Source organism: Pygoscelis adeliae, unplaced genomic scaffold (genome assembly GCF_000699105.1).
Source record: "Pygoscelis adeliae isolate BGI_AS28 unplaced genomic scaffold, ASM69910v1 Scaffold38, whole genome shotgun sequence".
Lineage (NCBI taxonomy): Eukaryota > Metazoa > Chordata > Aves > Sphenisciformes > Spheniscidae > Pygoscelis > Pygoscelis adeliae.
The window spans coordinates 20,741,555-20,758,429 of NW_008825614.1; the positions used below are offsets into that span (position 1 = coordinate 20,741,555).

The window sequence follows — 16,875 nt, forward strand, 5'->3', positions numbered from 1 at the left end:
TCAAGCATCTTAAATAGCTCTTCTTCATTGAGTTGAGTGATTTGGGAATAGTTTTTTAGAGAAAGATGCACCAGGGCAGACCGCATACCTAAATTAAAAAAACCCAGCAGTCTAAAAATGGCCAAGACTAAGCAGGCGTGCACGTTTTGTCATATACACAAGGCTCTGTTGTTTTCTCCTGTCCCTTGCTCCTAAACCAAGAAAGCTTCTGGGCCTTCGGTAGAGAAAGGTAAGGCAACAACTGGTTTAAAAACAAACAAGCGAAGAGTAAGATTTAATAAGCCTTAATGTCAGGAGCTCCGTTTTCAGTGTTGCTCACCCATAAGAGGTTTCTTTGGAGTCTCAGATTGGCAGCAACCACCAAAATGTTGTTTAATGTGCTTGAGTGCACGTGTGAGTGCTGAATGGTCGTTGTGTAGGAGTGAGAGGTTGGGGGGGGAACCGGCATAAAATGAATTCCCAGCCAGGGAGGCCTAACCACGTTTTAGGCAGCCCAAGTCAATAAGCTGTGACAGGTTTTTGTGGGGCCTGGGAAGGACCAGGTCAGGAACCTCCCTTCACGTGGCTTTGACGAGGCAGCAGTCGCTGTGATCGTGCCCCGGTGGTAAAGCGGGTAGTCCTAGGACAGGTGAAAAGGGGGAGAAGAGCTCAACCCACAGGGGTACAAGACGTTGCCAATTTTCTGGAGGGAGGCTGTTCCCAATGCCTTGTAAAATACAGTCAAAGAAAGGCACTCTGTGCAGTAAAGCGCAGCAGGCGGAGAGGAGAGTGCAGTGCGTGCTGCGGCCAGCGTGTGATACATCACTGCCCACTTACGGGGGGTGCGGGGGAGCAGGACTGCAGCCTGACATTAAGTAGCTTTCTTAATACTCCTTTCTCTTTCTTGTTTTTGCAAAGTGCTATTTTTAAGTCATGTGAAGTAGAGTGTGTTTATGTTAGGTACAATCCACCTTTTGACTAAAAGCGTTGTAATTTTGCAACAAAGGCAGGAATTTACGGAGTGAGGTTGTATGGCAACAAAACCTGTTTGTTTCTATTGTTCTTTGGAACAGACAAGTTATCTCAAGTCACACATTTTCAGCAGTAAGCATTTATGTTGGTGAGCAGACTCCCTTTCTTTGTTCATATGTAGGAACGGGAAGTGGCAGGAATGAAAAGCTAATTTTGCTCTTCACTGAAGCAGGGAGGATCAGGGACAGTGCAGTGCTAAGCTGCTTCCGTGGTTCCTGTTTGGCAGGCCTGCGAGGGGGAGAATGGTGTAAAACAGCTCTCAGGCCAATGTTCGGCAGAGTTTTTCCTGAATTCGGTGTTTTAACCGGTTGTTTCCGGACTGATAAGGTGGTGGAATAATAGGCGAAAAATCCAAGGGCAGCCCAGTCTGACGTTGCTGGAGTGTTGTCTCCGTTTTGATTGGGGTCTTTTATATTGCCTGCAGGTGTTGCGTCAGCCCTGAGGAAAGGCAAAGTTTGGAGGTGGGAGTAATAATGTTACCTTTTACAAGACAAGCAACTTTTCAGATGTGAAATGATGGAAAAAACTGGATGTGACATAAGTTTCTAGGTTTCATTTCTAGTGAAATTACTAGCAAAACTGATCCAGATTTATGAATAGTCTTGACTTCCCTAATATAAGTTTTTCAAAGAATAAATGAGCTACCAGAAGTGTTTCTAGGTCCATTTCTGAGCACCCTCTTACAGTGTGCAGCACACTTAACTAGGACTTTCAGAAACATGTCATGCATAGGATCAAATTCTTTTTTTCAGTGTAAAAAGGGAAAATGCTTAGTTAAGCATATCTTCATTTATTAATTTAAATAAAACAAAATACTGGATTTCGATACAGCAGTTGATAGTATTTCACAGCCTGTGAACAAACAGAAATTATATTACTGTGCTTGGCATAGGTGTCACGTTCTTTTATATATGAAGTAAAAGGTACATCAGTGATTTCTCTTTAATGATGGTGTGTCACTACTGGCTGTTGTGTCTCTTTCCATTTACTAAAAATTGCATATTTTATGTCAGAAGAGACCAAAACTTACAATCATTAAAATTGATACCAGCTTGGCTATTGCTTATAATGGAAGCATGATTAAACTGACAATATTTCAGTTTGTGTTACTTTTCTTTGGAACATGCCCTCTTTAATGACAATAATTGTAATTTAATAGTATGTCCAGCTGGCAGTTTCTTGATATATTGCCTGGCTTATTTGTGGTAATGACATTTTTGGTATGTTGTCTAGAGATATGGCAGAATGTTTTAGATCACTCACTGAGTCTTTGTTTGTTGTCATAAGCAGGTCCAATTCAGTTATTTCAAGGTTGTAGTTCCTGCCTGTGAACTGAAGGAGCGGGTTTGTATTTAGAATCTACAAGCTTTTTTTGTCTGTGAGTATATTGCAATAATAGAGTACTTAAAACCTCTTGGAGAGCCTGTAGCAAAGCTCCCCAGTTATGAATTATAGAAATTATTTTGAGATCTTCTACTCATGTATTGTGTATGGTTTTTTTTTCTAGAGCCTCAGGTATTTGGTTTTGCTGGAAGTCAGGTAATTCTTTGGAAAAGGCACTTTTTTGCAACATTTTTTAAAAATAGTCAAATCCCCATTAGCTGGCAGTAATATTTTTAGCAGAAAACTTCTGACTGGTTTGACTCGCTGCTTCAGAGGTGTGCATGTGCCATTTCCTCCTGGGGTTTTCTAGAATTTAGCATACCTAAAAGTGAAGAACCTGAAAAAACCTCCTCTGCTCTGCAGTGATGGGATCATGGGTCAGGTAGACCTTTCAGATGGCTTTGCGCAGATCTTCTCCTTATACTGAGTACTCCAAAAGAGAGGGAGTTGTTGTTTTGTTTTTTTTAAAATTAGTTATATTTCAATAAAAACTAGAAAGTTAACTGTTTTTTTTTTCTTCTTAACAGCGAAAACTCAAAGCCACTAGGGAATACAGGAGAGAAATCAGTAACTGTCCCCAGCCCTCTGTTTTTACAGGCAGGTCTTTGCCTCCACACTTAGATTCAGTTAACTCAATGACTTTCTTAGTGGCAGCATATTTCCCCAGGAAACTTTTTCACCATTTCTGAGACCTGGCTGTCTGCTCCCTGTTCTTCACCGCGGTGTTGTAACATCCCTGCATTAACTGCAGGTTCCTGGGGCTATGCCATGCTTCTCATGCCCTACAGTCTTTCAGATCTTCTCCGTTTTGAATAGTCTTGGTAGCTCTTCAGGAAATGGAGCAGTCTCCTTCTTCCAAGGACACCAGCATAACCATTTTTTTCAGAGAACGTAACACAAACTAAGAACATACAACTGTTTGTCACATTTGTTAATAGAGAGAAATGCTTGTTCTGTTTTCAGAGTTCAGTGAATGAAAACAGGAGGTGCATTCTGGGTCTTGCACTGCCGTCAGAACTTAAGGTTACTTTGTGCATGTCACTTATCTCTCTGTATTTCCATTTCAAGGCTGTTAAGATGAGGGTAAGAATGATCATGGTTGGAAAAGCTCTTTCAGCTCTTTGAATGCAAGTTATTCTTTAAGAGCTTCTGCTTTTTTCTCCTTTAAGAACTTCTGCTTCCCAAGATGGTTCCTAAGACCGGTTCCACCAGGAGATTTTCTTCTTTGTAGGAAAGTTGCTCTGAAATTTTGAATTGTCTTGCTCTGGATGCTCTACTGAATACTGGGAGCCAAATCCATACCCTGTCCACTCTGTTGCTGTGGATCAGCAATACCAACTTGAAGCGCCATCAGAGTGCCATCGGGCATTTAGAAGGCTACAGGCTGGGGCTTGTGACTGAGCAATCCCTTTCTTGCAGAACTTCCTTCTGCAAAATTTGTTTGGTGGCTTTTGGACTTCTCTCGTTGCTGTCTTATGTTTTCTCGTTGCTGCCTGATTCACCTGGGACAACATTGGCATGTAGGTTGAAATTTTTGTGTGGACAGGAGACAGAACTAGAATGAAAAGTAGTTTTTTCCTTGTCAGCTATATGGAGTTAAAGCCATATTTAAGGCAGTTTCACTCCAGTGAGATTGAGAGGGAGAAAAGGACAGAGTTTAGGGAGATGATATCTGGGAGACAAGAACAGGATCAGTGTCCGCAGATGGAGCAATGAGAAAGATGGGAGAAGGCAGAGGCAAGAAGTGGTGAAAAATTTGCTCACCTCAAGGTTTGTTTTAAAATCAGAATCAGTGCTCTGCCAGTGTTTATTCAGCACCAGTAAACTGTGATATAATATTATGGGGCTGTATGTTATCCTTGTGACATGTTTGCATTCTGTATAATTTTCTTTCTGCTGAAATAATTGCAGTAAAGGATATGGTACGTGGTGTCCTTCTGCATCTGTTCCAAGGTCAAGTACAGCACATGTGTGAAAAATAGTTTCTAAACTTTGTCTTCCTCAGTGTACTTCTGAGACTAGTTACAAGAGGCAATTAGAGTTAACTTTCCAAGCAAAAGGGAAGCATAAAAAAAAAAATCACAACCTGGATTTGAGCATGAACTTCTTGAGCATTGGTTTGGAAATGTACCTGCTAATGTTACTGGCATATTTTCTTCTATTCCACATAAACATTCTTGGGATGTTCAAAGCTAAGGCTGCCAAAGTTTGGAGAGGTTTACTTTTGAGTGTACTTAATTCAAACGACAAGAACGGTCCATTTATCTTGTGACCTATTTATAGCCATTAAACAAACCGTGGCAAATGGATCTGCTTTACTTAATTCACTACATTTGGTGGAAGATTAAGAGCATGGAAAATACATTCATAAAAATAGGTATGTTTGTGTCTGATACCATGCAAATCTCTGTATACTGCAGAACTGTCATTTTTAAAATAAAAGTAGGAGTTTATTCTGCAAGACAAAGAATTGAAAATAAAATCATTATTAGATAACTACTTTGGCAGACCAAATGTTGGGGGGATTTGGTTATTTCTCATTGTGAGCTATATATGATCACACTTATAAATCTCCAAAAATAGTATAAACATGAAAAAATGTGATTTATGTTCTGGTTCATTTTAATGATAAGAACACCACATTTTGAGGGTTTCTTTTAATTGTGTTTTGTTTTCAAGGTGTTCTCAACATGTTAAAAGATTTGATGTATTTTTCCAGAAGACAGTATTTTTATATTCCCTGTGTTACAAAGCTGCTAACTGAAATTCTCTTTTTGCTTTTCAGGTTGTTTTTGAAGTGGTCACTTCAGGTCACCCAGGATATGTGGCTATTGATGAAGTGAAAGTTTTAGGACATCCATGTAGTAAGTACCTGTCTGCTGTTTTAAAGTCAGGCCTCTAAAATGAATATACCACTATGCTTCAATGAATGTGGAGGGAAAGATACGGAAAACATCAGAAAACAATGCCACTGCTATAAATATAGGCTGAGTATGTACAAAGTGTTGCTAGCATTTGAGCACTTGCACCTTATTGACTTTAAAGAGATCTCTTACATGCACCTTGTGTAGAGCGCTTGGCGTAAGCCCCAGAGCCTAACTGGGCCATCTAATGACTCCTTCGGAGCAAAAGTCATCAAGATTTGTTGACCAGTTTTCTATTGCCATCAAAAATTCAGTGCAGCCACGAGCTGAGGCATTAGTGAGTGCAGATGAACAATGCAAGAGCTGAATATATATGATTATTTTTTCCAAGGCTTAGAAGGAAGAAAACTCAGCTGGTTGAGGGCTGAGGCTTTGCTAAGCAAGGTTACTTAGGGTACTTCCCCAGGTATTGTGCTTTGGGTTCACAGCTCAGTTTCTGCACTGTTTTACTTGCTTATATTTCAGTTGTTTCCTTATTCCATTATTAAGGATATGTAATAAACTATCCTAAGTTCTTTTAAAATTGCTGTCAAAACAAAACCAAACCTTGTAAATTAAAGCTTTAATATAGCAATCCAGATGTAATTGAACAGACTCCTTAAATGATTATTTCACATATTTGCTATTTGTTAAATAAGGTGTATTAAGATCATACATGGAATTGTAGGTTGTAATCTTATTGACCAAATGACTGAGTGGGGAAAAAGACACCAATTTCTGTGTAATTGTTCACCTTCCTCTTACAGCATATTGTACTTGTATGCATTCTTTGTGGCTTGTAAGAGCTGCGATTTAAAATAAAAAATGGTTTATCGATTAGTATCAGAGCACCTCATAAAAATGGTTTTAGTGGCAAGAAGACACAGACATTTCTTCAAATACAGAGGCAGTTATGCAGAATCAGCAGCTGTTCTTTCTGAATCACTTAGTTCTGATAAACACAGCAGGCTCTCATGTTGTTAGGCAGTATTTGTGGTTCTGCATTTTGAATTTCTATCTTTGGTTCAGGTAGGATAAGTCTAAAGCAGCATTTTATGAGCTTAATAATTTTTCGTATACAGATTTTGAGAGGTTTGATCTGTGCATTTGTACCAATCAATTCTCAAAACCTGCAAGTAGCTCTTGTTAATGTGGAGACTAAGTTATATCCCATCGCACATAGAGTTCTAACGTGACAGTGTTGAAATGCAAAAGCTTTCATGAAAAGTTCTTTGATGAAGTAATTAAAATGTTAGAAATTAAGACATCAAACCAGTTACGTTGTCTACAAGAAAATTGAAAAAGTGTGAAAATTGGAATAGAGCTACCGTGTGTCTAAAACTTTGCAAGACTCATAATGCTATTCTTTCTGTATATTGCCAGAAAAAATAATTTTGGAATAATTAACTCTTTAAACAAAAATTGAAATGGGAAAAATACTCACTAGGCAGTACAGACAAAGACCAAGCAGAAAGCAATTTGTAAGCATGTAGAACTGAAAGGGATGGCTTGTGGTGTGTGGGGTTTTTTGTGTGTGTCTGTGTGTGTTTGTTTTTAAAACCTAACGCCTCTCTCCACTTAGGCCATACCTGGTAATTCAGAAAGGCGAGTTTTCCAGAGTTTAGGAAGATTGAGAAAAAAAAAAAACAAGTGGGGTAAAAACAGATGTAAAAAAAAAAAAAAAGTGACTGAGAAATGGAGAACTTATTGAAGAATTTTACTGGATAGTCAGTATTAATAGTTTGATAGGCAAAGAAGAGGATGACTTTGGCCTAAAGTCTGTCTGTCCTAATTGGGAAGTGTTTAAGAAAAAAAAAAGCAGTATGTCTAATAAATTTGCCATAAGGACAGTTATCATAAAAAGATTTCCTTCCATAGTTAGATATTAATTTGGGCTATTTTAGTCCATCTCCTCCTCCTTATACTGCCTTGCACTGGATATTAAGCAACGTTTTCTTGAATTCTGGTAGCTGGTTATTTATAAATTCCTTAAAACTGCAATTTCTCCCAGTGATAAGGTCTTATAAGAAAATGTCATCAGCACTTCAAATGGTTGCGATGCTCTGCTAGAAAGTATATGTTTAGTTTGCCAGTTTATTGCTAGCACTAACATTTCTATGTCTGAAAGCAACGTTCAGAGCCTGGCTTATCTGCTAGTATAGACCGTGCAAAAAGTCCCCTTGCCTGCAGTAGGATTTGAATGGTTGGGGAATACTGCCTTTTCAAGGATAAGTTTCTGTATCAAATTTCTGTGTCATTCTGTGTCACGTGATTGACTCTTTCCAGTAAAACAAAAATACACAGGCTATCTTTCCTCCTTCAGTGGACATAGCTCTTGTTTGAATATCTATTGCATTTGTTAGGTTATTTGTAGCTGTATTACTTTAATTTTTACTGGGAGCGTTTTCTCTTTCTAAATGAAAAATAAGTATTGGTATGGGGAATGCATTATGTTTTGCTTTTTTCTGCAGTGTTGTTGAAAAGAATTGTATTACGAGAATACAGCTGTAGCTGGTGAGAAGTGTTATGTTAGTATTTTAGCTGTTTGGTGTGCTACATTTCTAAGGCATCTCCTTACAGACACTGTACCTGGTTAAAAAGAAAAACTTGTTTCCCTGACAACATCACTCAACTTCTTACTGTTTTGTCTAGTTGGTAGTGTAAGTATCTAAGGTTTTTGTTCAAAACAAAATTAGTTTCCAATATGGTCTTTATTAATAGAGTGTTATTGCAAGAGAGATGCTGAGTTAAGATAATTTACACTGCAGGAACAATTAAATAGCACCCTTCTCTTCTGCTCTTTCCCAGGTACGGAAGTAAACCAACCTAAAATCTAATGTGTTGTCAGTGATTTGAACCTTTTAAAGCAGGGCTATTTAATTTGCTTAGTGTATTATTCATAGCCAGTACTTCCATGTTGCATAACTTCAATACTTTATCTTCTTCCAACAGCAAAAACTCCCCATTTCTTGCGCCTTCAGAGTGTGGAAGTCAATGCAGGACAATTTGCTACTTTTCAATGCACTGCCAACGGTGGAACAGAGTCAGGTGACAGACTCTGGTTACAGGTAATTTCTTTCTTTCTTAATGCACTGAGATCTGGGGGGAGAGGAGATCATCACTCTGAAAGGAATGTAAACATGAAAAATGATAGGGCTGTCTGTTTCATCAATACTAGATTTTATAGCACCTTTGAACTGCTGCATAGTAGGTGTTCTGTTGTAGAAAATGATACTGGAAGATTTTGCTCCCTTATTTCAATGGGATACCTTATTAAAAATAAAGGTACTGTTTTTGTTACATGTGGCGATCATGAGTAAAGGCTAAATCCCCAAGGAAGAGCACATGACTTTCTCATAATGTCTGTGCTGGCTAACTGCAACATTACACACAATAATTTTCTTGGCTTACCTCTATCTCTGTTTAGTATTTGCAGCTAAAATTGCATTCTTACTTTTTAAGTCTGGAGAAGACCAGTAGGACAGCCAAGTCTGACCTTTGGTATTACAGAGCCAAAGAATCTTACCTATATTCATTGAGTCCATAATTTTTTACTTATTGAGTAATGTAGCTTCTAGATAGGTGTCAGATCTTGATATAAAGGCTGTCTCCAACTCCTTTTCTTTCAGTAAAGACAGTCTCGCCTTATCTGTATGTGTAACTTTGTATCAAAAACATGCATCTCGCTTGATCTCTTTTCGTAATGGGGGTGCAAGTTTAACTGCCGTCTTGCTGCCATCATTTCAGAGCTGTCTGTTCTCTACAGCATACGATAGTCTGTATTTGGACTTAGCAGACCTCCAGATCCCTATGCTTTCCGTACATGAGAAACAACATGCTAGAACTGGGACCTTGTCTGTGAGAAGGAAATAAGGATGCTTAAAACAATGCCTAAGGAGATCTGTCAGATGAAACTGCAGTATGTGGAGGAGGAGGGATAGGAGAAATTGAAGCTATAGTAACGGGTGGGACTTAGAGATGAAATTCTCTATTTTTGTTGTTTAAACAATTTCAGGCTTTTACTATAGTTTTCCTTTCACATCGCACTTGGTGCAAAATTTCATCAAGCATTTCGGAAATGATTCATGTAAGTGTGACAGGTTAAAGAGCTGAGTAGTTATAAGAAAAGTAGCACACAAGTAAGTAAAACCATTTGAAAAGCAAAGAGCCATATTTATCCATATATGAATGATGAACTGTTATGTCTATCCAGAAAGAGCCTGATCAAATCCAGTAGAAGGCAATGGAAATCTCCTTTGTTTTTATTTGGGTTTGCATGGGTATTTTCAACCTCTGTGCTGATACAAGGCTGGTATTTCTCTAATGCTCCAGCCCTTTAAAGCCAGTATTACAGTGTTGAATTGGTAGAATTAGACTCCTGTCTTTCCTAAGCCACTGAGATTTTTTGAAAGAATGATTTTTCTAGTCATGAAAAGAGTTTAGCACGCATGGGAAAATAATGGGTTGTTATTTCATCAATGATAACCTTTCTAGAACCTTTGAACTTTTGCATAATGCTCTTTTGTAAAATTGAAGGTAGAATTCAGTATAGGGAAATCCTGATTCCATTCAGTTTTTCCATTGATTTCAGGACAGTATAAATACAGCGTTAACTTTTTTGCACGGAATTTAGGAGACACATAAATTCTTTGCAAGGCTGGAATGTCATGTCTTTATTTTAGAAATTAAATATCCTTCTAGATTTTATGTAATATAATATCATTCTTCTTAACAGCAGTAGCGATTCCAGAATATCTTTGCTGAGCTTAATTAAGTGATTCCTTGTTTATACATGATTATGAGATTTTTTTTTTTTTTCTCTATATGAAGGATAAAAAAGTAGTGACAGATTGACTTGTTGAGGAATTTAATCTTCCTGCAGGGCCACTGTTTATTTATCCTGCCCATATAACTACAGGTCCCTCTGGTAATCAGTCCAAGGTTGTGCAAATTCCAGGTGTGCCTTTGTGTAAGAAGATTTTAAAAGTTGACAGGATCTCCTGGATAGCTTGGATTTATTTTTGTACTTGTTTGCCAGTTTCCACAGATGTCTGCTGCAACTGACAGTAAGACTGATCAGACAGCTCCACATGTGGGATGCTGCAAATCAAGGCTATGAGATACAGTTCCCAACAGGATTAGCTGTATTTTAGTGTACTAGGTCACTATCGGGTAACAGATCCCCAGACCTTGCAGTTCTCCATCAGTCAACTGAGACCATCTGGTTTCATGGTGTGATACTGAGGAATTTTGTATACGTCTGCTTATAACATCTCATGACACTGCCACAGGACCATGAGTACAATGCAGCTATCTGTAATAGCCGTCAGAAAACATGGTATCTTCTACGTCATATGACTGGTTAAATGGACATGAAAGATCCTTTCGTTCCCAGAAACAGTAGAACCGATATTCAACTACAAAACAACTTAATAAAAGACATTCTTCTGTACACTAGAGCCAGAATAAAATGAGCACCATTCTCTGGAGACATATATGCTAGCACTTAGGTAATAGGGATTCAGGTTTTAGTGGTGCTATGAACGGGTCGTGCAATCTCTCTATGCCTAGTTTGTCCACCAGTAATATCAAGCCCTTTCTACTATCCTTTTGATGGTTTGTTTCCTTAAATTTATAAAACCTTGAAGGTAAACCATAGTAAATAAAGAAATAAATACAGATGTGTGATTTTATCAGGGGCTTCTCAGCATTTCTGCCACATAAGTCATATCAGGAGGCCTAATCTGTTTGGATTTGGCAATTCCAAAGTATCGTGCGGTAATTTGGTTCCAAATGATTTCCAATACCTGTCATTTGTTTTCAGATTCACATTGTTAGTCTGAAGTACAGGTAAATTGCCAGGGTGAAATCACAAACCCACTGACTTCAGTGATGTTTCTGACTGTTTCCAGTGGTGGCAGGATTTTACTCCTGTACTTCTATCTCTTTTATATAGTACCTCTCAGCTTGTAGGCAGCAGAATACTTCAAGTTTAGTAGTACACATTTTTCTGGTGAACAAATACTTCGCCTTTTACAGTCTGTTGGATTGTGAGTGAGATACGTTCTTTAAAACAAAAGAATTATGATGACTTGGTTGGTTATTTTAGTCTCCTTGTCTTTGCTGAGTAGTTGTTGCAAATGGCATAGATGTTCTTAGTTTAATAATGCCCAGGCCTTGAAGCAGTCCTAAGTGAAATCCATAGATCATATTTTGTTTCCCTCCTTTTTTTTTTCTCTTTTCAATCCTATCCCACTCTTATTCCCTATGGAATATGAAGTCTATTAATCTATGGAGTATTATGGAAGTTTTTGCGATTGAAAGGGTGATGGGGGAGCCACAATTCACAGGTTAGCTGCCCAAATTAGACACTGAGCCATGAAATTTGTTTCATGATGCTGTGATCAGCATTTACTCTTTCGGGAAAGGGAAGACAGAAAGCTGTTTACCTATTCCATAGTGCAGCGCTTTGCAAGAAAAACATTTTTCCTGATCCTGCTAGGCAGCCATGCACCCTAGTGCATGAGCTATGATTGCAGGCTTGTCAGATAATTTGACAACAAATTAAAGGTATTTTCAGTGATACCATTTCAAGTTAAAGTCAAACAAAAGGACTCAAGAACACAACGCAGCATCATACAAGTTTGTTTTTGTTGTTGTAACTAGTGTCCAATTAATAAGGTCATTGGCTAGATTGTATGTTTATGAATTCATGTCCTCGTTAGTTTATGTTCTAAACATAAATATACCTTAAAAATAAATCTAATTGCACTAATGAAGGAATGTTTACAATTAACAGATATGTCCCATCTGCTTACATTTTCTTTATCACATTTGTGGACAACACAGGTTATAGTCAGTATGGGATGACTCTTTCTATTCCATTGAATGATTGAGCAAAAATGCCATTCCTGTGCTCCCACTGTAAGGGCTGTCGCAATTGCTGTAATTTTTTTTTTTTGATTAAACAAATTCCTCTCTGAAACTAAAAGCTCCAGAAGTTGACACCAACAGTAAGATAAAACACTAGGCACTAAAGGAGCTGGGAATCTCAAGGAATGGAAATACACTTCAGAAAACAAAAAAACATTTGTAGGTGGGAGCCAAAGTTAGAATTTGGAAAAAAATTAACCTGTGGAACACAGAACAGTTAATGGTCAAGTGAAAGCAGCTGGGACAAAGTCTTCTGAAAAGCTTGTGCTAGTATTAGTGTTTAGTAAATTGGCACAAGAAACCCAAATCTGTATAATAGGAGAAAGAGGGTAGAATTCTTTATTGGAAGTAACCTTCTTTTGGTGCAGCCTAGAACATTGAAAAAGCAAAAATTGTGCTTTTCACCAACACCTTTGAGCTAGGAATCTAAATGTAGCTTGCAAATTAGAATGAAGTTTAGAAAAATAAAGATTTACTTAAAAACAGGTAAATTTCTTCCACTGCAAGCCAAGGTATACACATACGTAGATTTTCTTCTCTGCAAGTTTATGAAATTTGAACTATCATGTATTGAATATTTACACAAAATATTATGTTTAATAGTAACTAAAATTAAAATTATTACCAAGTGAAAACTGCTTAAATATTAAAATAAATGTTTCGAAGGCAATACTTGGGAGAAGTTGTGCCTCTGCAGCCTTAAAAGTTTGAACCTCTTGAGCCTATCTTTTTTAAGTGACATACTAACATCCATTTTTTTCCACAGAATCCCCATCTCGTTCAGTATAGTGGACATATTCAGTTGATGAATAGCTCCTTAATATGTGGGTTCCTTCACACAAGTATATTTAGGGCTTCACTTTGCCTACTAAATACTGTACAAATCAATTCTGAAAACAGGTTTATTCATTTTCTAATGGAATCTTTTCTACTAATCTTAGTGCTTCACAATATTAAGTTGTTTCAGTGGGATGGATTGATAAGATCTTCATTTTATAGTTGAAGAACATAGACACTGAGAAACAAAACGTATCCTTTACTTTTGGAAACAGTCTCTGAGACATCTGGACCTGATTTTCTGCATGTGAGGCACCAAGCACTTTCTGTGCTCAGTGTCCGCTGATGCTAGTTGCAATAGCGAGTGGCCAGTGGCTTCGGGGAATTGACCTCAAAGACCAAAATTAGGCATCTGGAATATCAGTATTCAGTTAGAAGAATCCTGGGAAAAGTTTAAGTGACACGACATAACGTCTGTGTGGCAGAGGCACGTCTGTTAAATCATGGAATCACATAGATTCTGCAATTGGCTTGTTTGTTCCTTAGCTTCTCAGGCCTGGCTCCATCTCTTCATTTTCCCACCCCCATCTGCTGCCACTTCTAATTTGCAGCTGGTTCATTCAGTTCCCTCTGTGTGCTACTTGTTCTTAGAACGATCTGGAGTGTGACTTCAGGGAAATTGCTGTTCAGATGATACCCAGGTATCATGAAATTCCATTTTAATATCAAACCCAATCTTTTGATATTAATTTCTAAAGATTTGTTGTAGCATCACTAAACATGTGGCAATTGCATTTTTCAGAGACTTGTACCTTGACTCAGTGTGGCTATCCTTTCTTGAGAGAGGTTCCTCAAACAGTGGAAAGCTACAGTTGATGAGAAAGAGAGGTCGTCACTGAAGTAATGTATTTTTCCTAGCCGCACTCTAAAACGTGGTTGAAATTCAAATAATTATTTAAAAATTTAATTCTCAGACACGTAACTTTTATTGCAGAAATACAGACGTAAGAGTAAAAATTTGTTGAAGGTAAGCAAATAACAATAGGATCTCAGGATATGTCTGGTAGCTGTAGTAAGCGGCATCATCAGACTTACCAATAGCAAGAGACTAATGGGTATTCGCTGCTAGAAGGGAAGAAGATGAAATCTTTCATACCTATGGTTTATGCATGCAGAACGCATGATACTTCATTTGCAGCCAGGAAACTAAGAACAGTATCACTCTACAGGCCAGTGTTCTCTACCCTGTGTAAACAGTTTATGACCTGTTAATAAGGAATTTGAATTTTCTTCGTCTTTCCTGAAAGCTGTGTTTCACCTTATTCAGTGTATCTTTTTTTGTATCTTCAGTAATGTTTTGCTGAAGGTATGAAAAGTATGAAAGATTTTATTCCTCTACATACAAAACTGCAAAACCTGTATGCATTATTTATTATTTATTCAAAGGAAGAGATATAATCCTGTGTCAGAGGGAGTTCTGGAAAGCAAATTGTTTTCCTTAGGAATACATACACACAAATGAGAGGTATCAAAAACATCCTTGGGAGAATGTGGCACCAGTGCAATGACTCCTGGCAAATTATGAAAATAAAATATATTTATAGGATATACAAAATAGTTTATGTGTGTGTGTGCATGTGCTTGTTTATGTAAATCACATAAAGTATCCCAGAAGGTGAACCGAAGTCCTAGAGTTTCATAAGAATTTTTTGTTACGCTGTAAACTTTGAGGCTTTCACATAATTACCATTTTCATTGCTAAGTCTGGAAGCACTTGAGGAAAAAATGTTTCAGCCATTTTTTGAGTACTAAGATAATTAAGCAGTATTTTACCTGTTAAATTAAATCATATACATACGTAACAACTTAGTAACACAAACAGGTGGAACTATTAATGTCAATTGTACAATGAGATAGGTCTAAAGAATATTCTTTTGAATATTAAAAAAATAGTTTGGGTTTGACCAGTAGGGGCTTTTGTGTACTATGGGAGTGCAGGAGTTTGTTCTTCCTCCTGCTTATAAATAGCTCAGTCTTCCAAGACTGATCCAACCACCTTGTGCATAGCAAATTGTCTTGAGTCCATTGACCTGAGAAGAGCTTTAATGACATCAATCAACTAAAGATTTTGCCAAGACTACACAAATCCTGATGCGTGTACATCCTGATGTGGGGTTTTTTGTAGGTAACCTGAGGTGATTTTACTGTTAGAAGGATAATTAGTGCCCTGTAGGAAGGGGGACTATCTATTACTGAAGAGATGAAAGTTGGTTTTTTGTTTTTAAATTCTGGTAACCATTTCATATTATTTTCAGGTTTTGGTATGCTAATTTATTTGTGTCCCCCTCTCCATTCCAGTATATATTTAGTGCCTTTCTTGCAGCCAATATTGTATATTTTCCATTAATCATCATTAATCAGTTTTAGTTGCTTTTCATTAATTGCATAGCAATCTTACTATATGACAGGAAAAGTTCTATGAACAGCAGAATATAGGAGGCTTGTGATCTGTGTCATATTTGTGTTACCCAATGTCTAAGGAGCTGTGATCTTTGATGAAAACTTTTCCTTCGTTATCTGCCTTAAATATGAATTGTCTGATGCCTGTAATATACTTTAGCTTATGCTTTGGGTAACCTTGCAGAACAGACATGGTAAGAACTGAAATACTCCTTCAAATTTGCCTGGATTTTGTTGGGAGGCTTTAAGTTCTTTGAGGAGAAATGAAAAAGTAACATATGTGTGGATGGCCTGACTGTTCTTACCAATTTCCTTACCTTAGGCTAAAAAAGAAAGTGGTATCTAGTGCCAGGACAAGAGGCAATGGGCACAAGCTGAAATACAGGAAATTACACTTAAACATAAGACGAAAAAAAAGTTATTGTGTTAGAACACTGGAACAGGTTGCTTGGAGAGGCTAGGGAGTCTCCATCCTTGGAGTTATTAAAAATGCAGCTGGATGCAGTCATGAGCAACTTGCTGTAGTTGACCCTGCTTTGAGCAGGGGGCTACGACTACGTGACCACCAGAAATCCCTTCCAACCACAGTTATTTTGTGATTCTGTGATAATATTTAAAAATCACTATTTTCATCTGTAGATTTAGCAGCTTTACTGATAAGGAAATACTGAAATGGAGTTTCTTGGGCGAGGCAAGATGTGTGCCTACGTACACTGTTTTTCAGTAGTTGATTGGATTTCTCTTTTTTTCCCATTTTAACCTCTTGGTCTGTCTTTTCTGTTAGTTTACACTTCTTGTTTCTTACTTTACTTCTGTTGATCATAAAGGAAGAGAACGGAAATTCTTAGCAATAAGAGCACACAGAGGAAACCCAGCAAAGCAGTTGGGATGGAGCTTTGGCTATCGATGAACACTGACCTAGTAAACCTCTGATCACACTCAAATTCCAGCAATTTATGTGGGAGGAGTAGTATATTGCTAGGAGAGTGTTGGAAATACAAAATCATCTGTTAATGCAGAGGCTGTAGTCTAGTACTGTGTATAAAATGTCAGTAGTATGGAAAGTGGCAAAAAGAAGCTCCTTTTCAGATGATTTACTAAAGTGAAGTAAAGAAAATGCAAAGAATAGGTACTTTGAAGCATCTGTGGAACAATGCATTCTGTTATCAGTATATCCCTGTTCTTCCTCACTTACATAATTTTTACAGCACAGTTTTATAAACATCTGCATACAATATTGTGTTAGCTAGTTGGGTTTACGTTTATTTTAATTCTGCTTGAGGTTTAATTTGCACAAGCTCTGTCACAATATTTTTTTAGGAGACAAACTTCAATTTTTCTGATTTTCTACATTTTAAGAACTTTGATAAAATGTGATAGAAGGATTTAGTTTAATTTACATATTCTC

General features: G+C 37.5%; 1 protein-coding gene across 1 annotated transcript in view; it reads left to right on the forward strand.

Moving 5' to 3' along the window:
• LOC103924545 (receptor-type tyrosine-protein phosphatase mu-like) overlaps positions 1–16,875 on the forward strand; it is a 323,454-nt gene that overhangs the window by 50,905 nt on the left and 255,674 nt on the right. Inside the window, exons 3-4 of the mRNA XM_009333074.1 lie at positions 5,180–5,258; positions 8,250–8,365. Coding sequence (XP_009331349.1) covers positions 5,180–5,258; positions 8,250–8,365 — 195 coding nt within the window. The remainder of the gene's footprint in view (positions 1–5,179; positions 5,259–8,249; positions 8,366–16,875) is intronic.